Raw genomic sequence first — 27,391 nt, forward strand, 5'->3', positions numbered from 1 at the left:
GATATCCAATACCAACCATAGAAGAATCCTGACAGGGCTCAAATTGAGCAGTCGTGTTTTGAAAACTTGACCTCAAGTCAGATTACCACCAGACTGAACTGATGCCAAATTCACGTGATATAATGACTTCAAATTCCTGAAGGCCTTTTTCTGTACAAACGTTTGCTTTTTGGCATCACCTCTGCTTCAGAAGAATACCAACATGCCATACAAACAGGCACGTGAGGGTTGCAAGAATACACAAAACATCTCTGACGACATCATTGTGTATGGTCGAAGTGTTGAATAACATAACCAATGCCTTCTTAAGACCTTACAATGTATGCGAGAGAAAAAGCACGGCAAATTCTGAGAAATGTCTTTTCGGTGTCCCAGAACTGACATTTTATGGCTTCAAGGTTTCCACAGCAGGCATCAGCCAGGAAGCCACAAAAGTCGATGCAATCAAGAATTGTTCAATCCAACCAACACAGCTGAAGTTTGAAGTTTTCTTGGCCTTGCAAACTACCTCACTCATTTTATCTCCAATTTTGCCACCATTGTGGATCCAATACCTGCCTTAACTTTCAAGGATGCAACCTGGATGTGGACTAAAGCACATCAAATGGCATTCAATCAGTTGAAAACAACATTGACCAGTGACTAACTTATGGTGCATTTCGACCCTCAGGCTCACAATCACCTTATTGTAAATGCAAATTCGGTGGGATTAAGCGCTATTTTGGTGTCAGGCCTGGTAGTGAGGTACCTTATTAACAAAAATGCCAAGGACCGTTACACTGTGGACAAAAGCACAATTTTGTTAGCAAAGCTTTGCCCATGTATAAGGATCAAAAAGAGGGTAAGCTCCAAAAAATCTGATGACAGGAAGTGTATTTAATGACGTCACAATAGACTAACAAGATATTAGCGCAAATTAATGTTTAACATTAATGTTAACAATGTATAAGGTTGTGAAGTACTGTGCCGAGATTTTTTTCAAGAAACAGGTAATTGATATACAACCCTTTTTAAGCTCACTATGTTGCAGTGATGTCATTGCTCAAATGTGTAAAAAAACAAAACAAAAAAAAAACAAATGAAAACATAACAATTAGGGGATAAATGCAAGGGTGCCTGGTCTCAAATGTGATTTAAGACCATGTTCAAACAATACATTCCCGGGAATATATGCGATCTTAGTCTAGCTATTCAAATTTAGCATTTTTCACCATCTTATAGTGGGCTCATTCTTCTGTACGGTACGTATCTTAGTCTTCAATTCGTTGCCAGTCACCGTGATCATCTTTGATGGTGCCGCTCTGGTCCATGGATTGCCTACGTCCTCTGCGTCTACATTTGATGACTATGCCAGAAAAAATTTTCAGCCCTTTCTTCACCGTGAACTGCAAGGAGTGAAGAGACTGGATTTGGTGTGGGACAGGTATCTGTACAGCAGCATCAAGGAGTCCACTCGACAAAAGCGTGGCTGTGGTGTGCGCAGGAAGGTCGCACCTAAGACCAGAATGCCAACCAAATGGAAAGACTTCCTCTGAGACAGCACTAACAAAGAGGAGCTGCTATTCTCATTCCTTTCACAGACAGTGATTACAGAAGAGTGTCCTCATGACAAGGAGCTGTATGTCACCTCAGGTAATCATTTTCTAATCTATTCTATGTTTAATTTGTTCATTATGATTGTAATACTTATAATTCTAATAATTATTCATTTTAAGAAATAATCGACAAACAGATGATTTAAAATAATAAAATAACTCAATACTTTACTCGTGTATAATTTGTAGGTATATCAGTGATTTCCAGAGGCGATTGTGAGCCCATGATGGACTGCACACATGAAGAAGTGGATACCCGAATCATCGTTCATCTTCAGCATGCAGTGGACAGAGACGCAAAGAAGATTCTGATCCGAACAGTAGACACAGATGTTGTAGTCCTTCTCGTCCGTCAGCTTCCAGCTTTGCTCCATGATCATCCCGACATTGATGTGTGGGTGGCTTTTGGTATGGGCAAGAATTTCTGCCATTACAACATCAACACTATCTGTCAGAATCTTGGAGAAGACAAATCCTGAGCCCTACCCCTCTTCCATGCATTCACAGGATGTGACACTACTTCTTGCTTCCTTGATAAAGGGAAAATAAGTGCTTGGAAGGTCTGGAAATCTCATCCCGATGTGACAGGTACATTCCTTCACATTGTAGAAAATCCATTTCAACCGGTCGACCTCTCATCAGCACACATCCAGTGTCTTGAACGATTTACAGTGCTTATGTATGACGTGACCAGCAATCTAGTCTCTGTCAACAATGCACACAGAGAGCTCTTCTGCAAGAAAAAGAGAAGTTTGGAGAAGATCCTCCCGACTCAGGTATCTATTAGGCTTACCCTCCTCTATTCATTTTATTTATTTATAAAGAAATCGACCTTTACTTTTCATGAAGTTATACACTAGTTTTCAAAGGTGATATTCAGTAACATAACCATCCTTGAAATGTGATTGTTGGTTAGTTGTATTCATTAATTGGTATGTAGGTAATATTGAAAGAAATTTAAATAAAAATTATGAACATTCCAACTGTAACATTTTAACGAAAATAACTTTGTACATGACGGCAACATCAGAACTGACAAGTTAATTCATTTTTATTCACTTAGGATGCCTTGCTCCAACATATCAAGAGGGTGGTATATCAAGGTGGCATCTGGACCACAAGTAGTCAGGCACAGCCTCCGGTTTCCTCACCAGAGGGGTGGGGATGGACAATGCAGAATGACCACTGGGTCCCTGTTTGGATAACCATCCCGGAAGCAGCTAAAGCATGCAAAGAGCTCATCAAATGTGGTTTCAAGTCAGAAGCCGGTTGTGTCAGTCGTTGCAAGTGCACGAAAGCTGGTCTACCCTGCACAGAACTTTGCAGTTGCAACTGTCAGAAATAACTTGCTTGCAGCTACAGCTCATCACCGACACTATAGCTACCACACTTATTCCAGTTCTGTATGTTTCTATTTTGAACAATGAATTACTTGCGTGAGGAAGGGGGAGCTGTCACTGTGTGTTTTTAACAAGGTAATAAAAATAATGATAGAAGAAACAACATGTAGGCCGACATACTAATATTCTTTTTCATCTCAAGGAATCACTGGTACAAACTGGGAAAGAATCACGATTATTTGTATTATGTATATGCATATTCATTTGATGCATCATCTATAATTTTGTGTCATTTACCCCTTTATTAAAGCAGCTAACGGAATAATGATGAAGTGTAACTTATAATAGCTCAGTCTAAATTACTGGAAAAAAACCGAACTTCACCGTGAACCCCCGACTGCTAAGAAGGGTGTTGGTGTGCCACCCCCAATGAGACATATGGTTGGATGTAGTATTGGAAGATGCACCACTTTAGTGGTGTTTTAAATTCTGTAACTCAACGGGAAGATTATTATGAACTAAAGTCTCGAGATGTGGATGTTAACTAATCAAACGAATTTATGTGCAGACGGATCTAATACGAGTTTTTCTTTTGCTGGATGACGTCAGAATGATGTCATAAATCTTTTAAACATTGTCTAAGAAGAAAAACGACAATTGCAGTGAATTCCTTGACCTCGGAAACATATATTTTGATGTCAAAATGCACTTAACACCTTAGTTCTAAGTCATTGATTTTTTTTTATAATATGATTACATAATAATAAGCTGATGATGTCATAATGACGTCAGATATTACACTTCCCATCATTTTTTTTTTTGGAGCTTACTTTTTTTCTACAAGGTATACCATGGAGATGTTTTGGTGAAAAAATTGTGCTTTTATCCACCGTGTAACAATATTTTCACTATGGTAGTGGTACCCCACTATGGGGAGTCGTGGATTCACTGGATCAAGGGGTGTGGCGCTGCTGGTACCTGTGTGGGAGGACAAAAATCCGAGGTCCTTGGTGCTTCCAGTCTTGCTCTATAGATGTGAGACTTGAACTCTGACCAGGGATCTGAGGCGGTGACTTAATTCCTTTTATTTGGTACCATGTCTCTTCGGTGAATCCTTGTCACAAGGAATAAAGTTTGATAAGTTTGACATCTTAGCTCACGCAGTTTGGCAGCCATATGGGATTTAAGGAAAACATTTTAAAATCTTTTTCTCTGGAACTGAGTGATGTGAAACTTCAAATATATCATTCTCTCGCCATATGGAAAAAGGTTTCATCCCAATGATGTCATAGGTCACATGGTTTGGCAGCCATATTTGATTGAAGGAAACCTTTAAAAAAACTGTTCCCTGAAACCAGTTAACTGATGACTTTTATTTTCGTGTTCAAACTTTTATCCCCATGTGTACTCGATGATAATTATATTAATGTTTCACATCAATCTGTTAGGCAGTTTTACAGGGGTTTTTTAAGGATTTTTTTTTTCCAATCTAAAATAGCTGCCTGACCACCTGACTTATGACATCATAAATTTAAACCCCAAGTCAACTTGAGTCATCGATCACATATATGAAGTTTTGCATAGATCAGATAAGGTTATCTTTTCTATCCAACATGGCTGCACATGACCGATGATGTTTTGGTTATCAAACTTTTATCCCCATTGGTAGTCGATGACACCTTTGTAATTTTGTACGTTAAAGTTTTGTCTCAATCGGTTGGACGGTTTGAGAGAAGGTTTTTAAGGGTTTTTGCTAAAATCCAATATGGCTGACAAATCACGTCATTGATGACATCATAGTTTTGAAACTTTTTCACATGGGTAGTCATTGTCTAACTGACTTGTCTTTGTCACCGAACCAACTCATCCACAAAGTTTTGTCATAATCCATCCATAACTTTTTGAAATATCATGCAATATATAATTTTTGGCCTTATCTCTCAATTGTGAGGAATCGCTTAAAAGATTCTAGTCCCAAATTCCTGATTCGGATCTTTACCAAAGTCGAATCAATTTGTCCTTGTCACACACCAAACTTGTCCAAAGTCCACAAGTTTTTGTGGTGCGATATATCGCACGGACGGAAAGAATATGTCCACAAGTTTTTGAGATATTGTGCGATATATCGTTTTTTTGGTCCTGTGAGTCTATAAATGGTGAAGAATCACTTGAAAAATCCTCGGATCGGGATCAGGATCTTCACCAAAGTCTAATCAATTTGTCCTTGGTATACACCCAAACTTATCACCCATTCAGTGGTCTATCGAGTCTCCATCAATGATGAACCTGGAAGAGATTACATTGCATTAGTCTAAAAGCTGTATAGTTTGCATTCAAGTGTTGTTACAATTTTAAAATGTCAGATTTGTGTTTTGCATCCAGGGGGTTTGTTAGTGGACCAGCATTAGTTGGTGGACGTTAAATCTCCCACAGTGTCGTTCGCGAGAAATGGGTGAGCTCTCACCGGCACCATGAACAAATTAAATGAAATTGCTTGTTGAACAAGGAATTGCCGGAATAACTTTGTCATATCTCCATGATCTTTGAAAAAACAAAAACCTGGAAATCAATTTGGTTCTTATAAGTAGATAGTGCTGTACTGTTTAATGAGTTATAGCACTTAGTTTGGTCATGATCATAACTTGGAAATCAATCGGACTTGAAATGGCGTTTTTATCGCAATTTGAAAGTTTTGACACGAACCCCCCCCCCCTGACATTCGACCCCCGACTGCTAAGAAGGGTGTTGGTGTGACACCCCCAATGAGACATATGGTTGGATGCAGTATTGGAAGATGCACATTTTGGATTTGGTTTGAAGTCGATACAACCATTTTAGTGGACGTTATTGCAAAAATAAGAATTTCGGTTTTTCGGTGACCTTGACCTTGACCTTGACCTTTGACCGAGATTCACCAAAAACGACAAGTGTCTAAGTTGGACCATGACTGACGTCTGTACCCAGTTTGGTCATGATCGCTGAAACGGTGTGGCTGCTACAGTGTAAACAAAGACACAAACAGACAAGCCGGTAGGCGGACATGGGTAGTCAATCAAGTCAAATTTAGTCGTTTTTCAGCCGTTACTAGCCAACAAAAGCGTCCATAGCAACGGTTCTTTCTCAAACATAACTAGGACATACCATGAACCTACCATACCAGTTTCATGTATATCTGACTCATAGTCTCTGAGATATAACGAACTTCGTTTTTTTTATTGTTTTCGACCAGGGTTCATTAAAAGTCTATTTTCTCCAACAGTTTTCATAGGATCTAGCTGGAAATTTTTGACAATATGGCTGAATGTACTGCCCACAGTCGCTTGTGACCCGATTTTTGATTTTTCAAAAATTTCAAAGTCCCGTTGCTAGGCAACGGTGGTGTCCATAGCAGCGGTTCTCATTTGCACACAAGTAGGTCATGGTATGAACCTACCAACCAAGTTTCATCGAAATCGCCATTGTATTAACGGAGCACTGGACTGAACAGACATACATACAGACAAGCCAGTAGGCGACATGGCTGCTCGCTCTCGATTGAAAGCTGGCCGACGCGACTAGCCGATATTCATGTACATGCTATCAATCAATTTAGCACAATAAATATAATTATCACAGCTCTCTTAGTTTGTGCCCAGAAACCCGCCTTGTGAAATTTCAGGCATGTTTCCAAAGAGACTTTAACAAATGGCAGCCCTGATAATTCCATTTATCTATTCGCTAAAGATTTTATTTTTTATATGATGCTGTAAGACATTCTTGGGCACAAAAAAGTAGGTCCCTCGGAGGTATTGATTTTTTTGTACAGTCCACAATAAGTGTACGATGTATGATAAAGTATTTTAGCTGTTGCTACGCAACGGAGGTGTGCATAGCAACCATTCATTTTTGTGTACATGCTAGCCACATTGTACACATTTCACCCAAGTTTCATCAAAATCAGACTCTTTCTCTTCGAGATATTCACAATTAACCGTTTCTGAAATGTTTGACATGTACTCGCCCAAAACCTATCTCCTCCTAGAAATATTTTTTGTTCGGGCTGCAAATTGGCATGAAGGGAGCTAGATAGATTGCGCACAGAACTCTGAGCTTCGATTTTTCGATTAATTTTTTTTTTATTTTTTTCGATTTTTTGACCACTTTAAAGGGCCGTTGCTATGCCGTTGCTTGGGCCCGGGGTCCTATATTCGAAAGCACACGATTCCCAGAAATATTGGTCCTACCTACCAAATTTCAATGGAATCGGTTGAGTGGTTTAGCCCCTAGGCTTGACCAAAGTTTCGCGGACAGACAGACAGATGGAAATGTCCAGATAAGAATAAGGGTGCTCGAAGAGCAGCCAACAGACAGACAGACATATCGATGGAAATACTGATAATAAGGGTAGAAAAAAAAATCTCTTTTTTTTTCGACTAGATCGACTACCCAAACACAGAGACAGACACACAGAATGACACACACAACCAAAGGATTCATGCAATTAATAATTAATTCCTGCCACCTTCAGTCGAAGTATGTATGTCAGGCTTGGTCAGCCACTTCGTGAAAGATTGGGCCAAAAAACAATCCCTGAGTCCACATGGAGGTGGGAATAACTGGGGTAGTAACGGCAGTAGTAGTTGTGGTGGTGGTGTTTTTGCCTGCAAATCAAGAACTCGATCAATGCATTTATTGAGCAATCGGATGCCGATAATTACACAAGCTGTTGGGTTTAAATGTTTAATATCCACACAGCTCCCCGAAATGCGGGCCATTAATTTATCATCCCGTGTGTGGGGAATTTTTTTTTGTCCAAAACATGAATAAAGTATATATATATATATATATACTTAACTGAAGGACAATTAAATATTTAGATGTATCACATCGGAAACGACTTACTTTGCATTTTAGGCTTCGTTTCAGGGTCTGCTCGTCACGCACGTGCTGACATTTACAGGGGATCGGCTCGCGTGAGGATGTGTGATTCTTTCATGTCTCCTCCTTAAATTAATCCTTCCAAGTGTACCGTGTATACGAGTTAAAGAAATCCCTTACACGGTGCTTGTATCACTCAGCATCTCACGTACACGTACACGTACACGTACAACGATATTCCTCAGACCGTCTTCGATCCCCCTCCCCCACCTCATCCTTGATTCTCCACACGCTCTCGCGCCTCCAACAGTCATTGCCGCATCGGACGGACGGACTCTTCCTCTTTATACAGACCCATCGCTCGCTCTCGTTCAGCTTTCCCCGCCCTTTCCTCGTCTCCACAGCCTTAGCTTTCCCATCTCCCTCTTATTAGCTGCTATCTTTATCTCTTTCTCTCTCTTACTCTGCCTTCCTCTGTCTGCCCCCTGCGCTACTTCCTGTCCTCCCACTCTTATTCGCTGGTACGTGGATCAATGTAGGCTTTTGCAACAGTATGTAAGTACTTCTACTTATTCAACCCCACACTCCAAAACCCCCACCCTACTCCTTGAAAGATGCTGTCCGTCCGTCCGTCTGTCCGTCCGTCCGTCCGTCCCTGATTTATCCCGTCATCGTTTCTCACAGTTTTTAAACCTCTTTGAGTGTCCATCTGTGTTCCCTTTATAATTCGTCTCTTTTCCTCTTCCCTGTACAGACGTCCAACTTGTGAGGAAGAAGGGCGGAAGAGGGAAGGAAGAGGAAACGTTTCCAATTCGAATTGGAATAAAGTAATGGGAGTGTTACGTAATGTAAGAAGATTTACGAAACAAGAGGCGGAGGGACGTTGCAGATGTGATTATTAAGGGAATAGAAAAATCTTCCAAGACGATGGGAAAAATGAAATATTTACTGAGGTGTAACGTGAAGATGAGCTTCGATCGTTTGGACCTGAGTTTATGAGGTAGGGTGGTTTAGATCGCACACTCCCAGCAAATGGTTGGATGAAAAGCTGAGGTAAACTTGCCACCGGGGGTTTAGGATCAGGGTACGTAACTGGTAATTAGTTAAAACAGGGGGACTTGGGCTCCATTGTGATGAGTATTAAGGTGCGAAACGTAACGACGTGAAGAAAGGAAGGGTTAATACCTCAGGTGAGTGAAGTTGGGTACATTTTAGAATGGGGGCTGAGATCATCGTTGGAAAGGCTCGAGGACGAGCTGCGTGCTTGGGGCTGCTGGTGGCTGTACCATGGATCTTGCTCCTGCTACTCTGGAACCAAGATTCCTGGGGTAAGCACGTAATAGTAGCCTACGTGTGGCGGGAAAATTTACAAGACTTTCTTTCAATTTAGCCTCAGTTGTAGCCTTTTGAAGCATAATTTGCATGGCTCCCAAATTCACCAGGTTCAATAAGCTATACTGTGAACAAAATAATGAACTACATGTATACTGGGTAATGTAATGAACAACTGGGCCGAATCACAGCAAAGACTTTCAAAATGGTCCGTGCTGCTTCCTTGCTTGACGCTCAGCATTTCAAGAGGCAAGAGCATGCACAAACAACCATAGGTTGGCAACCGCTTCACAGGCTTGATGGGCCGAATGGCCTCCTTCTGCATTGAAGTTCGTTGTCACGAGATTCCAGACCACTCTCCGCAACAAACCGGTCTTGAACCATTATTTCGTTTGTTCATTAAAGGCCGTGAGACCAAGTCCCAAAGGAACTGCATCCAGAATTACGTCAGCGAAGAACTTTCAAATGCAATGGATTGAATAACATTTTTGGTACATTGGATAGGATCATGTATTTTTTTTGATGATAAGGCACAGCATACACAGGTGATTTCATAAATCTGTGCACGGATATTTTATCGATGCAAATTGCAATCCCACCCGAATGATTATTACCTCAACCACCGAAGGTGAAGGTTGTTATGTTTCCACCCCTTTCTGTCTGTTTGTTTGTGTACAGGATATCTCAAAAAGTTTTGGACGGATCCACATGAAATTTTGTGGACAGGTGTGACAAGGTGACGGGGTGTGACATGGACGAACTTTTTAGATTTTGGTGAAGATCCGCATCCGGATCTGATAATTTTTAATGTGATCCTTCACCATTGAGAGATAGGGCCAAAAACGATATAGTACTGAAAAGCATGATATTTCAAAAATGTAATGTGCCCGATATGTTCTCATGGATCCGGCATTGTGTGGCAGAGGTATGCGCTCTACCGAGTACTCTTCTAGTTTTAAAAGTGTTGATCCAAGTGCAAGCTGGCACAAACATGGGAGCAGCACGCTGCTTTCGTGCTCCATTCGTACTTATTCATCGGAATGATTAAAATACTTCTCTAATGAAATAATAACTGGAGAGTATATAAAACACCTTACCCAATGCAGTGTTTAAATGTATAATTCAATTGAAATAAAATAAAGATTGTAAAAGTCATATAAAAATTCATTCCAGAAGTTTACCACTGTTGATGCAGTGTCTATTACACCACCTTATCTAACACATTACGTTAGTTCTCCAAGCCTGTAGTTTGTGTCCTTCATGACGTCCTTAAAATAAAAAGAGTAAGTTTCCTGTTTGGAATGATTTTCAATCTTCTTTGACCGACCGATAGGCAGACAGACTAAAAAAAAAGTATCTCACTACTCTGTGCACATGTACAATTGGGTCAAATTCAGAACCAAGTTGATTATAAACTACAAGTTCGTTTCCTGATTCATGTTCAGATTTGTGTTCAAAATATAAGATTCAATTGAAATTGTTCTTCCTCAATCAAAACCTGATGTTGGTACGAATGGACAAAGAGACAGAAGTGAACATATTGCTTGACCTTGCTTTTCGCTTCACTGGCGTTGGATAAATATTGTACTCTACCGTTCAAAAGTTTTAGAACACCCCCATTTTTCAGTTTTTTTCTGAAATTTAAGCAGTTCAAGTCCAGTGAATAACCTGAAATGGTACAAAGCTAAGCGCTAATCTGCCAGAGGTTAAAAAAAAGTTTAGGTTACCAAAAACTGAAAAATAATGTAAATTTCAGTTGTTAAAAAAGGCCCTTTTCATGGAACAAGTAATGGGTTAACAACTGTTGCTGTTCTGCAGCAATGGAAGCAAATTAAGCCTTGAAAGTTGATGCAAACAATTCCGACAGGTGTCCCAACTTTTCTTGATTAGTTACAAACTCTCTCTCTCTCTGTATAAAAGCAGTGTTGGAACAGACTGTGTTGCTCCACCCTCTGAAGCATTATTTGGACAATATTGCACTGCAGAAAGTAGTATATTGCTATCATACTAGCGAGAAAAAGACGATGAACAAAGGAAGACAGACAGACCATTATAACCGTTAAAAGTGTAGGTCTTTCCTTCAGAGAAATTGCAAAGAAGCCAAGGTGTCTGTGAGTACAGTTTCCTACACCATCAAAAGGCACTTCGAAACTGGAGGAAACTCTGACAGGACGAGGTCTGGCAGACCCAAAGCCACAACACAATCAGAAGACAAGTTTCTGAGAGTCAACAGCTTGCGTGATAGGCGGCTCACAGGACAGCAGCTTCAAGCACAGCTTAACACTGGTCAAAGTAAGGAAGTCTCAGTTTTAACTGTGAAGAGAAGACTTCAAGCTGCAGGTTTGACAGGTCGAGTGGCAGTAAGAAACCCATTGCTAAGATGGCAAAATAAGAAAATGAGGCTTGCCTGGGCCATGAAGCACCACCAGTGAACTACTGAAAACTGGAAGAAGGTGTTATGGACCGATGAATCAAAATTTGAAATCTTCGGTTCATCACGCAGGGTTTCTGTACGCCGTCGAGTAAGCGAAAGGATAGTTCCTCAGTGTGCGACACCAACTGTCAAACATGGAGGAAGAAGCATGATGATCTGGGGCTCTTTTGCTGGATCCATAGTCAGCGACTTGCACAGAGTGACTGGCATCCTGAACCAAAAGGGCGACCACAGCATTTTGCAGTGCCATGCAATACCCTCTGCTCTCTGCCGAGTTGGTCATGAGTTCATCCTGCAGCAAGATAACGACCCAAAACATACCTCCAGGCTATGTCAGAACTACCTTAGAAGAAAAGAACAAGACGGGAGGCTTCAAATCATAGAATTGCCAGCACAGTCTCCAGACTTAAACCCCCATCGAGCTGGTTTGGGATGAACTGGACAGAAGGGTGAAAGCAAAGCAACCTACAAGTGCAACACATTTGTGGGAACTTCTGCAACAGTGTTGGGAAGAACTTTCCGAACAATATTTGATTTCCACTGCAGAAAGAATTCCACGAGTATGTTCGGCTGTTATATTTGCAAAAGGTGGCTACTTTGATGAGTCAACAATTTAGATTAAATTTTGTTCAACAAAACGATTCCATAATTTATTTTTCGGCTGCAATTGTTTCTTTGTCCTATGCTTTAATTTTAGAGTACATTGAAGCAGTAAAATGCTTAAATTTCAGTAAAAACTAGAAAAATGGGCGTATTCTAAAACTTCTCATCGGTAGAGTAATTGAATGAAAAAATGTGTTTCTCATCCCGATGAATGACATACGATGTAAAATATTACTCAAAACCTGTAGCACTGACAACCTTTCAAATATGTAGTTATTATATTTGAAGATAACTTCTGAAGATAATTATCTTCAAAAGAGGTGTTTTAATTAACCGAAACACCCAATTTTCACTCCTGCACTTCCTTGGAGGTGTCTTAGTGTGCATGCAAAGTTTTAGGCTGTTAGGTTTTATAGTTTTGGAGTTATGGAGAAGACACAGTGACGCACTTACACATACACTGATACACACACGCACGCACGCACACACACTGCCTTTTATTGGTAGCGACTAGCAAATACCACCCATCTCGTCAGGTCAGGTATGGGAGCATGCGCTGGAGCAGCGCGTCGCTGCGTCCACTTTCCGCCAGTACTCCAGTGGCTTCCATCTGGCCATCCCCCAGGCAGATTCCTGGCCCATCCCCATCTCCTGGAGGGGCTGATTAACCTGCTGCAATCATGAGGCACGTGGCCCATTGGCTTCTTCCACTCATGAGCCTCCCTCGCTGAGAGAATCTGGTGAGCACGGTCAGCGTCAGGAAAATGAGCCACATGTCCATACAGCCGCAGGTGACACTCGCAGAATATGCAGGTAACAAATCACATTTGAGTCTCTCTCAGCAACCGTTTGTTGGACACAAAGTCCGACCAGCGATAGCCAAGGATTCTCCGAAGAGACCTGGTACCAAAGGAATTAAGTCCCCATGATCCAGTGAATCCATGACGCCCCAGGCCCGACCCAGACGTCTGTTGACCTCTGGCTCACAGTCAGCAGAGACATGAATATCACTGCCAAGGTAAGTGAATCTTTCCGTGACCTTAACATCCTTGCCACAAACAGGTACAGACAGGATAGCAGCATCCACTATGTCATTGAAAGCCTGGATCTTAGTTCTGACCCATGAAACCCGTAATCCCAGCGGCTCAAACTCCTCATTCAGCACCTCGAGGGCCCCCAAAAGGATATCTAGAGTCTCTGCAAAGATGACTGCATCATCTGCAAAATCAAGGTGAGAGATCTTGACATTCCCAAACGATGCACCGCAGCTAGATATTTCCGACATGTTCCCCAGAATCCAGTCCATACAAGTGCTGAAAAGTGTGGGGGCCAGCATACACCCCTGACGAACTCCAGTAACAACTTGAAATAAGTCAGAGATGCTATCACCACATCTCACAGCACTCTCAGTACCAGAGTATAGTTCAGACATCAAATCGATCAGTTTTGGTGGCACCCCACAAAGACCAAGAATCCTCCAGAGGGCATCCTGATTCACTGAATGAAATGCTTTACAGAGATCAACATAGGCTGCAAGCAGCCCCTACCGAAACTCTGATCTGCATTCGGTGAGGACCCGAAGAGCAAGATATGTTCAATCGTTGACCTCTTTGGTGTAAAGCCTGACTGCTGTGGATGCTGGTGTTCAAGCATTTGGTGGCGAACAAAATCAATAATTATCCAGGCAAAGACCTTGCCCGGCACTGAGAGCAGCATCACCCCTCTGTAGTTGTTGCCTCTGTGATCACCCTTGGTTGGTGATCACCCTTCCCCTTCCAGAGCGGGACAATAAGGCCCCTTTTCCAGTCAGTTGGGATGATGCCTGTGTTCCAGGCAGAGCATAGAACTGCATGCAACGACACGTGTACAGCATTTCCACCAGCCTTGAGAAGTTCAGCATGGATGCCACAGATCCCAGGAGCTTTACCCCATTTCAACCGGTTCACCGCAGCCAGTGTTTCCACTAATGAAAATGGACCACAGTTGATTGGAGGGCCAGCAATCGGGTTGTAACTTCCTTGATACCCAAGTCGACAGTTGGTAGATCAAACTGGTCCAGCCGCTCAAAGTAACATGCCCAGCGGGCCGTCACTTCGGACTCCCCGTCAAGAGCCCCCCACTCTCTGCTCAAGCTGCAGTACACCGAGTGACAGGCTTGAAGGAACGCAATGCGTGAATTCCCCTCGAAGCAGGACAAGAATCACGACCACAGGTGATGGTCTACCCCCTCACAGATTCCTCACACATAGGCCTCCTTGTCCACCCTTAGTGCATGTGCAGTTTTACGCCTCAGCTCCCTGAACAGCTCAGCTTTGCCATTCAGCCTGGCCCTGTGACTCTGGTCAATGGTACCCAGCATCACTAGAGACAAAATTATTTTTCTCCCTACGGTGAGTTCCATGACATCTCCCAGCAACATCAAGGACGGTGGTCTTGAAGGCAATCCACAACTTGTCAGTATCCCCCAAAGCACCAAGACCCCCCCCAAATCTCCACTCAGCCTGTTCGCAAACTCCTCAGCTGCCTTCTCATCCTTGAGCTTGCCAACATCCAGCCCAGGCTGGGATGGTACCATTCTCCTGGATTTAAGCTGCAACTTCAGAGTTGCTACAGCAAGCCTGTGGTCAGTATTGAGGAACTGAGCACTCCGGTAGACCCTGCAGTTCTGTATCATCCTCCAGCGACCATCAACGAGCACATGGTCAATCTCCTTTGCCACACCACCAGTGTTGGAATACCAAGTCCAATGATTAGCCTGTGTGTGCTGAAACCATGAACCAACCACCGTAAGTCCATGACTTCTTGTGAAGTCAAGGAATTTAGTGCTATTCTGGTTCACAGTTCCAGACCCATGGGGAACAATACATGTCTCATAACCACCCCTATCAGTACCAGTCGATGCATTGAAATACCCCAAGACTCGAAGAGTATCTCACCTGGGGCACTGATCAACCACTAACTCAAGCGTGGCATAGAACGCGTCCTTCACAGTGAGATCACTCACCCCAGTCAGAGCATATACACAGACCAGGCACATGACACCCAAGGTGTGGCAAATCCTTAGTCTCGTAATACGCTAGTTGACCGGTGTTACCTCAATTATCATTGGAGTCAGCTTATTGGACACAGCTACAGCACTCCTTGTGCATTGTATCTATCAGAGCAACCAGCCCAATCGTAGGTGTCACAATCTGCCATAATCTCGCCGCAATCCGGTCTCCGAACTTTGGAAAGTGCTGCAATACCGATGTCCAAACGCTTGAGCTCAGATGATAACAGAGACAGGTGATCATCCTCTCTTTGGGATAGGATATTCCAAGCACCCACCTGACGGGACCGCCTCAGGTTAACCCAAGGAGACCACCGTCTGGTGGATGACACCTCAGCACCTCCCCAACACACACTCGCACAATCTGACCCGATAAGGTTACCCCGTAGTTTCCCTCCTATCATCAAATATTGGGGGCCTTGCCCCAATCCCGTCATCCGATGAGCTGCCCTGTGGAGGGCAGCTGCACAGGAAGTACTTCCACGGGGTGGGTTTTCAGATTTCTTTAAGGTTTTACTGTTTTGTGGGATGAAAGGTTTTACGGTGGCCAGAGTGCAAATCCTGTCACCAACCTCCTAATAAAAAGTAACCCAACTGCAGGAGGATGTCCACAGACACAGTTGGGCACTAGATATGGATGGCCGTTGGCTCCCCAAGGAGCTCCTTCGCCCTTTGACAGGTTTTGTTCTTCATCCTTCTGGGTGTCGATATCATACACCCTCGTCACCAAGAAATTTGGTGGGGGACGCTTTAGTCGTTAACAACCCGACCATGGAACAGGTTAGTACAGGTTTGCATGGTACCTGTTGCAAGTCACCGATCTAATCTGACCTGCCCTGACACTATCCATCGCTTCACTGATGGAAATACTGAAGGGGGGAGAAAAAGAGAGGGGAAGAGACAGAATGGGGAGAGTGAGGAGGTGGAGGGGAAAAGAGAGAGGTTTGGTGTGGGAATGAGGAGGGGTGTGAGAGCGAGGAGGGGAGTGGGAGCGAGGAGGAGTGGGAGAAGGGAAGACAATGTGAGGTGAGAGGAAGGGAAGGCAGACATGTGGTGGAGTGATCATTACGATTCATACTGTCTCATAAAAATGATTCTGCATAGAATAACAGTGAAGATGGAAATAAAATAATGTCTGAAATCCATTTTTTTTACCGGTAATACTATAAATACGGCCCACAGACCAACACTGCCTGAACACGTCCGGAGACAAAACCCGCCGAACGCATTCAGAGCTAAGCTATACAGAGACAAACTCTGCTCGGACACGTCTGGAGACAAACTCCCGTCTGGACATAAACACCATGCAGACGCGTCCAGAAACAAACAACACCCGGACAAATGCAGAGACAAACACCGCCCAGACACGTCCAGAGACAAGCAATGCCCGGACACATCCAGGCACAAATACTGTCTGGCCGCATCCGGAGCCAAGCTGTCCAGAGACAAACACTGTTCAGATGCATCGGGAGACAAACTCCCATCTGGACAGGTCTGGAGATCAAATTCCATCTGGACATAAACACGGGCCGGACATGTCTGGAGATAAACACCGCCTGGATGCGTCCGGCGACAAACACTGCCTCGACGCGTCCATAGACAAACACCTCCCCGACGCGTGCCTCGATGCGTCCATAGACAAACACCGCCCGACGCGTCTGGAGATATACACCGCCCCAACGCAGCTGGAGACAAACACCACCCCGACACGTTCGGAGACAAACACCGCCCTGACACGTACAGAGATAAGCACCACCCGGACACATCCAGAGCCAAACTGTCTGGAGAGAAACACCGCTCAGACACATCCGGATACAAACTCCCATCTGGACACTTACAGAGACAAATTCCATCTGGACATAAACACGGCCCGGACATGTCTGGAGATAAACACCGCCTGGATGCGTCCGGCGCCAAACACTGCCTCGACGCGTCCATAGACAAACATTGCCCCGACGCGTGCCTCGACGCGTCAATCGACAAACACCGCCCTGACGCGTCCGGAGACATACACCACCCCAACGCAGCTGGAGACAAACACCACCCCGACACGTTCGGAGACAAACACCGCCCTGACACGTACAGAGATAAGCACCACCCGGACACATCCAGAGCCAAACTGTCTGGAGAGAAACACCGCTCGGACACATCCGGATACAAACTCCCATCTGGACACTTACAGAGACAAACACCATACGGATATAACCACCGTCCACATATGTCCATATGTCCAGAGATAGAGAGAGGGAGAGTGAGAGGGGGGAGGGGAGAGTGAGAGAGGTAGGTGTGGGAGGAGGGTGCTGCATTGTATTGGGAGGGGGTAGAGCAAGGAGGGGACAAAGAGAGAGAGGGGTGGAAGTCAGGGAGTTAGCAGAGAGAATATGTTATGTTTTATGAACAAAACACACACACACACACACACACACACACACACACACACACACACACACACACACACACACACACACACACACACACACACACACACACACACACACACACACACACACACACACACACACACACGCGCGCGCGCACACGCACATGCACACGCACACACTAGTTCTTGGCCAATATCGGCCCTTTTTTCGGAATTTGGCATGTTGGAGTCAGTGTGTTTACCGACAACAGAACGTACTGTACACAGCCCAAATACCTTGAGTAGCTTTCACTGAAAAACAACATTGCATTTCTGTGGAATTTCAGGGATATGTTCACAAACATTAATCTTTGTAAACAGCTGTATGTGATGGGTGGAAAAAAGAAATTTGCCTCGGTAATTTAGAACACATGTTAATACAGCAAACTGCTCAGAAATCGGGTGCGATTTCACAACCACTTGATCAGAATAACGGAGCATGAACCACTTGCTCAGGATGATGGAGCACGAACAACTCGCTCATGACGGAGCAGGAACCACTCGCTCAGGATGATGGAGCATGAACCATTCACTCAGGACGACGGAGCATGAACCATTTGCTCAGGAGGATGGAGCACAAATCACTCGTTCAGTATGACGGAGCACGAACCACTCACTTTGGATGATAGAGCATGAACCACTCTCTTGGGATGACAGAGTACGAACCACTCCCTCAGGATGACGATGCATGAACCACTTGCTCAGGATGATGGAGCATGAAACACTCCCTCAGGAAGACGGAGCACGAACCACTCCCTCAGGATGATAGAGCATGAACCACTCACTTGGGATGATGGGGGCACGCACCAATCACTTGGGATGATGGAGCACAAACCACTTGCTCAGGATGACGGAGTATGAACCACTCATTCAGGATGATGGAGCACAAACCACTTATTTTGGATGACGGAGCACGAACCATTCACTCAGGATGACGGAGCATAAACGACTTGCTCAGGATGATGCAGCATGAACCACTCGCTCAGAATGATGGAGCACGGACCACTCACTTTGAATGACGCAGCATGAAGTGACATGGTGTCGCAAATGCATCTGCAGTGAGTGAACAATTAACTCAGAATGACGAGCGCGGTACCGACATTGACTGTCGAATGCTCGGCGAGTCACAAGCACTGAAGCAAGCACTCCAATTATTGGTTGATAAGGAACTGCTGGCCAGACTGTAGCTGCATACCATATAGGATCCCTTTAACTTTGAAGCTGGTTTTCACAGAGACTGTAGCAGTTAAAGAAATTATATGAATTTGTTCAAATAATGACATTAGCCATAAAAGAGTTGCTGTTTAATGTAAAACAACCCGGGAGATATCAAAAATTTTAATCGCCCATGAAATAAATATTGCAGATAATCCACCACATTGCCTGCTCATTTGTGCATGCGTCATGTGGTACATCGGTTTGCAGTCCGCGCAATCGTTATAACTTTATTTTAAAACGTCCGTTTTTTTAACCAGATTTGCTTTGATACCCTGTGGAGAGCATTGAGAAAAACCTCTGAAAATATAGACACAGATCTGTCAGACACTATGGATAAGCAGTCCCTCTGGGGGACAGGGTGCAATATCAAGCAGTGAATGCCTTATATAATGTAGTACAATGAAGGTGGTTGATTTTGGCACATTTTAAAATATTTTGTTCACTCAATATAATTTTTTAAACAGTAGAAAAATATAACTTTAATGCATTGGAAATTTCACATTTTCTTATGTATACATGGAGGAGAGGAGATTGAGACCATAATTTGTGCAGAGCGTTGGTGCTGCTTAAAGGTCCCATGACACCCAAAAGTACTGAAATTGCATATATATATATATATATATATATATATATATATATATATATATATATATATATATATATATATATATATATATATATATATATATATGTCCTATAGGAGTTTTTCATCGTGATTTCAGATCTGACAATTTTTTTCACAATACTCGTTCTGTAAAATGTAAAATTAAAAAACAAACCTCTTCTCGTGTAGGGCCATGTGTAATCCTGTATTTTTTCTTTGCCAACTGTTGTTTCTAATGTTTTTCATGTTCTATGGACATCCTTCTAACAAAACAACGATGTTGGGAAGTTTTAATTTTATTGTTTTTATGAATTTTAGACCCAATTTTGATATGACCCTAAATTAGCTAAAAAAACGTATGCTATTTTTTTTATTTTGTACATAAATATAGCATGTGACACCTCAAAATGAGCTTCTCAGTGACTACAAACACATGAGCATACTATTTTAGACATTTGATATAGATTTTAAGGCATTGTGAGCATACATAGATAAATATGCTTTGCTTGGATGGTATGTAAACTTACTAACATCACTAACAGCTGTATAATGTGGAATCATATACATATATCAAATTAATATAATTATATGCTCATTGTTTTGCAGTGTATTTCAGGGAAAAACATGATAAACTCTTGTTACCAAATATAAAATAGTTGGGGACAATTCCAGTATAGATCCACGTGGTTCGAAAGACAACATTATGTTGCACTTTTTATATAATACCTAAATGTATTCAGGGTCATATCATAAGTCTCCATCGCTTCCCTAAAGTACTTTCTTATGGTGGGTGGGTGAGTGGCTGGTTGGTCACAGAGGTGGGGGGGGGGGATGCATTGTTAAATATCACTTCTCCCATTAGTTTAGAGGGGTGGGTGGTTCTAATCTACATTGTATATAACAATACTTTAAGGAAGCGATGCAGTCTTAAAGCAAGGTGATTATAACAGAAAATTCACATTTGTGCATATATTCATGCAGTTTGTTGAAATGTGTTAAACAATGTACTAGTATTACACATTCTATGCCTACCTACTATACTACACATTCTACTGTAATTACTACCACTCTAATATATGGTCATACTAATTAATTACTAGACTAGAGATTCTACACATCTAGCTTTAACATTTAGTGTTAACATGAATGACATACACATAACTGGTTCTATTTATAGTAAATCACAAAGTTAATTTCAGTTTAATACTTTATAGTCAGCAGTCAACATCATCATCATCACTTTCAGTTTCATCATCACTGTCAATCATCAAATTGACAGGTTCTGTGTTCATGCATTTCTCAGGTGATGCCTCACAGGCACACATTTCTGTGCAAGGGAGACCAGCTTTTTTGCATGAACATCTACCCCCTATGCATTTACTAGTTCCGCATCCACATCTGGTGAGCTCTATCACAGCATCTGGTGCTGGTTTCAGAGTGGTTATGATTGCAACATAGGTACTGTCCTCTATCCTCCAGCCATACCTTTCTGGTGGTGGCAAGTTGGGTTGTGGATTGCGGTCATTACACCAAATCATGGCCTGATAGTGGGCACGTAGGGTATGCTGTTTTAACACAGCTGCAGTTGGTGGTAACCTTTCAGACTCCGCCTGTGACCTCTTAAACATCTCCCAACGAAGCTGTCCCACATCCTTTTTTTTGGTCTGTGGCTGGAACAGCTGACAAACAAATTCTTCTATGGCAGCTTCTGTCTCTCTTGTGGGTGTTATGGTAGAGCCCAGGTTTTTTGAAGGCAGTGAGCATGTTTGGAGAAGCCTTCTGCATAACTTTCCAGCAGGTCAGTTTTCCTTTCCCAGCAAACTTTCCTGTTGTATCACAGCCTGTAAAACTGTGATATCCAGGCAATGCTGCTGCCGGATCTTCCCCGAGTGCTTCATAGATTGGCCTCAGTGGTACTATACGTTGGTGTTCTCCTGCTCCTAATATCATGCATGTCTGCTGCCCAAGTTCAGGGAAACGACGTAAGGCAAGAATAAACACGTCTGTGTCAGGTGAGAGGATGTGAATTACACCTCGACACTTTGCAGCTTCTTGAGCATGCAGTATCAAGATTGTGTCTGCTTCCTCCTGGGTTCTGGTCAGCTGCATTACAGGTTGCTGCTGAGTAGAGTGTACACCATTTTTAGTAGACACAATGACTGATTTTTCACTTTCGGTGAAATGGTTAAGTACCTTCATTGAAAGATACTCTGTGAGACTGCTCTTTGTTTTAGAGCTGCTCAGGAATGTGTCCATAGCTGTTCTGATAGGTGTTGAGTCCATACACACATAGCTCCATGAATCCTTGATAGATCCTTTCCGATGATCCGATGATGTGTACCCTGTTTCATGTTCTATGTTTTTCATGTTCTATGGACATGCATCATGTAGCTGCTCATTGGTATCATCCTTATCACAAAAGAAGCATAGTTCCTTGTCATAGGATTTTGCAGATGATCTTGTAAATCGTTCTGAGCTGGAAGACTGTCCCTCTCTTGTACATGTAGCTACTTTAGGTTTATCTGCAGTCTGATTTTTTTGATGGCCGTCCTCCTTTGCTACGCTTTGTGATTAGGCTTGCATCACCTAGTGCCACACTTTTGTCATACCTTTTTTTTGCACCATCCAACATTTTTGAAGTGACTGTGTCTCTGTAGCAGTTTCTGTGCCATGAAGCACCCCATTGTTTCAGCTGTTCTGCTGTAACACTACCTAGTCTGTTGCTGATTGATAGACATTCTGGATCTTGGTTACTGGCCCATTTCTGTATATGGTCAAGAAGGGTTTTATAAGACTCATCTTCAGGGTTTGTTACCAGATCTCCAGTTGCATTTTGGCACCTAATGCACAGTTTATAATCAATAGGTTCACATTTCTGCTGCTTTCTTGGTGGCTCTGCCATTTTCCTAAAACACACAAACATATTCATGCGAGGAACCACCACCGCCCATGCAGTTAGATACATTCTATAATGCATTTAATAATACATAACATTCTATTATATCAAAGTTTCTCAGCTTATCTGAAGAAATAATATCATATATAAATAATTGTATTTGTTCATTTAGTTTGTCAACATCTCCACCAGCAATTCTGCATTACCTGAAAAACAATGGATTGTACACAAATTGTTTCAGAATTAGTTTTTTTCTAATTTGGTTATAATGATGGTCGATTGACGGATGGATGGGCAGATGATGCATTCATGGCAATGATATATGTGTATATAAGCTCTGCTGGTTGACTAATGTCAGCAGAGCTCAATGCATCGAAACAAATGACATCATGGATTTATTTGTCAAAGAATAAAATATTCTATTTGCATGTCTATATATTACGCTATAATTGGGTATATCACTGGTTTCATAAAGTAGAATATTTTGCCTATTTTTTGCAAATTTGTCCAAATATTTATTTTGTTGTTACTATAAAAACTGAAAAGTGTCATAAATTGTTAAAGCTCATCATTCCAATCATTTTGATATGTCACATGATACACTTTACTTCTTAAACAAAACACTGATAGAAAATATACACATTTTTTTTATGTTTTTGACGGTTATGCATTGTTTCGTTAAAAAAGGCATAAAACTGAAAATTAAAACTTCCCAACATCTTTCATATCCTTTAGGGATGTCTAAAGGATACAAAAATGTATATAAACAACAGTTGGCAGACCAAAAATGCGAACTCAGATTTTTCAACATATGACCCAACACTATTCGGGAACGCCCCTAAAAATTCTGCCGAAATCTACTGAAAGGGGCGTAACCCACATGACGTCATCTACAGGACGACAAAGGCTGCACGTAAATCACTCGGGTTGGTGGTCTACGTGATTGTATTGGCTTCCTGTGTGTATCCACATTCGATTGGTCGACTCAAACGTTTCGTTCATTTCTGCTTTAACACAAGGACAAATGTGTCCAAGAGCCGCGTCAGAAAGGTTTTGTCTTCACCAGAAGAAGAACAACAAGAAGAAGAACAACAACAACGTGGAGCTCTCTTAGAGCCAGCGTTCGCAATGTGACGTGGATAAAAATCAAACATTTTGTTTTGAATAATGGATGACATGTACTTTAATTTGTCTGGTAGCGACAGTGAGTGTGAGAGAAATGAAGGATTTTGGTCTCAATCAGATGGAGAATAGTCAGATAACGTAGTCACGGGAGGTGAAGTTCAGGCAGCTGGAAATGAAATACGGCCTTACCAGTTTGAGCCCAACGCAGGACAAGCAGAGGAAAATGGCGATGAAATTCCCGGTGTTCATTATGATCGGGAGGACATCGAAGGAAGACTTGGCAATAACAACTGGTGAGACTAAATCCTATTCGGAATTCAATAATGTAAATTCGACTTGCATACTGCTCGATATCAGAAATATTTTAGTGAGGTGACGTGACCAGCGCAGCGCAGCGGACATGTTTCTCCGCGGCAAATGAATCGCAAGCAAGGCCAGCGCATGTCATCGGCCGTATCTCTTCACACATAAAACGAAGCAATCTCGCTGTCTGGATACGATGAAAACTTGTGTGCAGAACACACCTTGCGACACAATTGTCTGGAGTAGTCCGATAAATCTGACGTTCTGTTGCATTTTTATTTATTTTATTCCTACTGTCGTCATGTAACGCCAGTAGAAAACAATGAAGAAAAGAGAATAATAAAAGAAAGCTACAGCACGTCAGATTTATCGAACTAGTCGGACGGATGACAGATTTATCGGACTAATCTAGACTCTAGAGTTGACAAGTAACTTGTATTAGCATGCACACAATGTATAACTCAATGCATAAGAGTCCCGAGGCTATGAGGCCGTGTAATATGACAGATAAATTTGTCTTTCATAGTTGTGCCAACATATTTTTCTCTTTTCATTTATTACAGCATTTTGGCTCAATGTTAATGAATAGCAAGCCAATGGAAGCAGGACCTTCACTTTCGAATACACCCATGTATGTCGAGTGCAGCCATACCTGGCTTGCATGTGTGGGGAATTGTACCTATCCCAGCAGGCTGGTTTCAACTAACAATTCAATAAGCTGCAAAATGTGGGTACAGGTTTTTCACATTGTTTGATTTTAAAATTACCTCCTTGCTCCTTGAAATGATGAAATATTAATCTTTAGTATTTTACTTGTATGTCCCTGTAAGTTTCTTTTTTAATGGAAACGTTCAACAGTCACATTTTATATTTTGTGGACATGGTGTAACCCTTTATTGTGCATACATGTATTGGATTTGTACACGACTACAACAAGGTAGTGAAGGGATAAATAATTGCCTCGTGATTGTTGTGCATACACGGTTCAGAAGCAGAATTTATTTTCCGCGAAACAATTCCAGGAATTAAGACGATCAGTGAGATAGCAAACACATGTGCACAATGCATTTGTACGTACTTTATACGGCGCACGACATCGAATCAATCCGCTCTGTGCGATGACGTGAACGCTGCGGTTCGCTGAAGTCAACTTTTTTAGGGGCGGGGCATAGCAAGTTGTGAAAAGCACTATAAATGTTCGAAATATTGATCTAATTATCCCATTTTTTTATTTTAAAAAAGAAACATGGGTGATTTGGTCAAAAATTCATGATATGCAAATTAGCTTCTGCCTTCACCAAAAAATAGTCTTTTTACAATAACTTTGTAATGAAACATCCAAACATGAAAAACGTGTCTGTATCCATATTTTAGGGTCACACAATTCATTGAACATATTTTAGATCTCATTGATCCATTGCGTCATGTGAAATATGCATATTAGCTTCTGCCATTACTAGAAAAACTGTTTTCATATAACTCGGATACCTGAATGACGGAACATGGCAAAATCAGTGGCTCGTCCCATGTTTTCAGGGTCCAGAAAACGAATTGACACAAATTGTATTTTGCTGATGCATTCTGTCATGTTAGATGCTAATAATGTCCAATATGCTCACCAAAAGATGCTTTTCCCTCTTCACTATTAGAAGTCATCATCATTGATGGGCTTTTGGGAATATGAACAACTCAGTCCTTTGCAGTCACTGAATGCAGATGTACAGTCCAGGCCACGTTTCTTGCAGATCCTCCGGTTCTAAATGTCTAGCTTCTCCATTCCTGAACCTGGCAATACACTTGAAGACTGTGGTACTTTGCTGAAGCAGAAGGTGGTGGCAAATTATTTGTCTCAAAATACTTCAAAGTGTTCGCAACTTTTTCTTGAAACAGCTTATACCATAAAGCATCTAAGTCATCTTCACACTGCTGCACCAGAAACACAAGAGCCTTCTCCCTAGTTTTGATGATATCATTCCTCGTGGAACTGTCCTGCATAAAGACCTCTGCAATTTTTGAGAATTCATCACTGCATTGAAGTTTCTTAAGTGCAACCAATTTTCCTATGCGACAATGGTCTGCAAAAGTATTCACCCTATCCATAGTTTTCACATTTTGATGCCACCTGAGCATATTTCATGATGCCTTCAAATCATAATATATAGAGTCTGCGCAAACTACTCCAAAGTGATAAAGCTAAAAAATGCAGATAAATTGCTACTAAGTTAGATGAACAGAAAAAAAAATCAGATGATTCTCAGTTGCATAAGTATTCAAACCCTAAATTACTTCAGGAGCAAATCGTTTCTTTGAAAGGTTAAAAAAATAAGTGTAATAGGTTTCACCTGTATGTAATCAGTGGTTTAACTTAAAAATTAATCTCCCCCACGTAATATATCTAAGGAGTTTTAAGACGCAACTCACTCGGTCAACTAACAAGCTAAACAAGAAAACTAAGGAGCTTTCCAAAAAGGTCAGAAATAAAGTTGTGGAGAAGCACCGTTCAGAGAGGGTTATAAGAAGATTTCAAAGTCACTCATTATCGCTTTGAGTATGGTGAAATCCATCATTAAGAAGTGGAAGATGTATCATACCACCCAGACTCTACACAGATTAGGACGCCCATCCAAACATATCAGCCGGACAAACAGGAAACTGGTATGCGATGTCACTGTAAATCGAATAATGACTGTCACTGTAAAGACCTGCAAGATTATATGTCTGAGATGGGGGTCAATCTTCATCAATTAACAATATCTCATTCCCTTTACAAAGCTGGCCTCTATGGACAGGTGGCAAGAAAGAAGACATTACTGAAAAATATGCATCTAAAAGCTCATAAGGAGTTTGCGAAAAAGCATCTTAATGATACTGCAGGCATGTGGAGAAACTTTTTGTAGTCAGACGAGACAAAAATTGAACTTTTTGGTCTAAATTCAAAGTGTTACGTCTGGTTCAAGCCTAACACTGCATATCGACCAGTCAGCACCATCCCTACTGTCAAGCATGGTGGTGGCAGCATCATGTTATGGGGCTATTTTTCATCAGCAGGGACTGGCAAGCTTGTCAGGATAGAAGCGATAATGGATGGTGCAAAGTACAGGAGAATCATTGATGAAAACCTGCTTGAGTCAGCCATGAATCTGAAACTGTGTCGGAGATTCACATTTAAGCAGGATAATGATTCGAAGGACAAAGCGAAAGCCACACTGGAGGGGCTGAATCAGAAGAAAATTAATGTTATTAAGTAGCCCAGTCAAAGTCCTGACTTGAAATGACATGACTTGAAGATTACAGTCCATCGACGATCCCCCAACAAGCTTGGCAGAATGATAGCAATTTTCACGTGAAGAATGGCAAATATTTCACTATCTCACTGTGCAAAACTAGTGGAGACCTACCCCAAAAGACTCATAGCAGTTGTTACTGCAAAAGGTGCTTTCACCAAGTACTGTACTGACCTAAGGGGATGAATACTTTTGCAACCAGTGAATTCTGATTTGTACATGTTTTTTGCAGGTAATCCTGCTATGTAATGTCCTTTAACTTTGACAGTGTTTCATTTGATCTCTTCAGTTATGAATAAAAAAGTTCATTTGGAAAGGGTTTTCTGCATAAT

At 42.0% G+C, this 27,391-nt stretch overlaps 2 protein-coding genes and 1 pseudogene across 8 annotated transcripts in view; 2 read left to right on the top strand and 1 right to left on the bottom strand.

The window, feature by feature from the left end:
* Positions 1-8,190, bottom strand: part of OSCP1 (organic solute carrier partner 1) — a 94,246-nt gene extending 86,056 nt beyond the window's left edge. For 4 of the 5 annotated variants that reach the window (XM_085873901.1, XM_085873895.1, XM_085873900.1 and 1 more), the window contains exon 1: positions 8,063-8,190. The gene's annotated coding sequence lies outside the window, so the exon portion shown is untranslated. Of the gene's footprint in view, positions 1-8,022 lie in introns of all 5 variants that reach the window. The other variant, XM_085873902.1, reaches the window with a different exon arrangement.
* LOC147030155 (uncharacterized) lies at positions 1,506-7,632 on the top strand (annotated as a pseudogene). Its single transcript, XR_015056243.1, has 3 exons — positions 1,506-1,632; positions 1,785-2,371; positions 2,659-7,632. The product of XR_015056243.1 is annotated as an uncharacterized LOC147030155 (transcript).
* B3GAT1 (beta-1,3-glucuronyltransferase 1) overlaps positions 8,179-27,391 on the top strand; it is a 54,424-nt gene continuing 35,211 nt past the window's right edge. The window contains exons 1-2 of one of the 2 annotated variants that reach the window (XM_085873912.1): positions 8,179-8,313; positions 8,547-9,120. In XM_085873912.1, coding sequence (XP_085730038.1) covers positions 9,009-9,120 — 112 coding nt within the window. In that variant the 5' untranslated portion in view covers positions 8,179-8,313; positions 8,547-9,008. Of the gene's footprint in view, positions 8,348-8,546; positions 9,121-27,391 lie in introns of both variants that reach the window. The other variant, XM_085873911.1, reaches the window with a different exon arrangement.

The sequence above is a fragment of the Eptatretus burgeri genome, chromosome 3 (genome assembly GCF_056783735.1).
Source record: "Eptatretus burgeri isolate ZD-2024b chromosome 3, Ebu_testis_v1, whole genome shotgun sequence".
Classification (NCBI taxonomy): domain Eukaryota; kingdom Metazoa; phylum Chordata; class Myxini; order Myxiniformes; family Myxinidae; genus Eptatretus; species Eptatretus burgeri.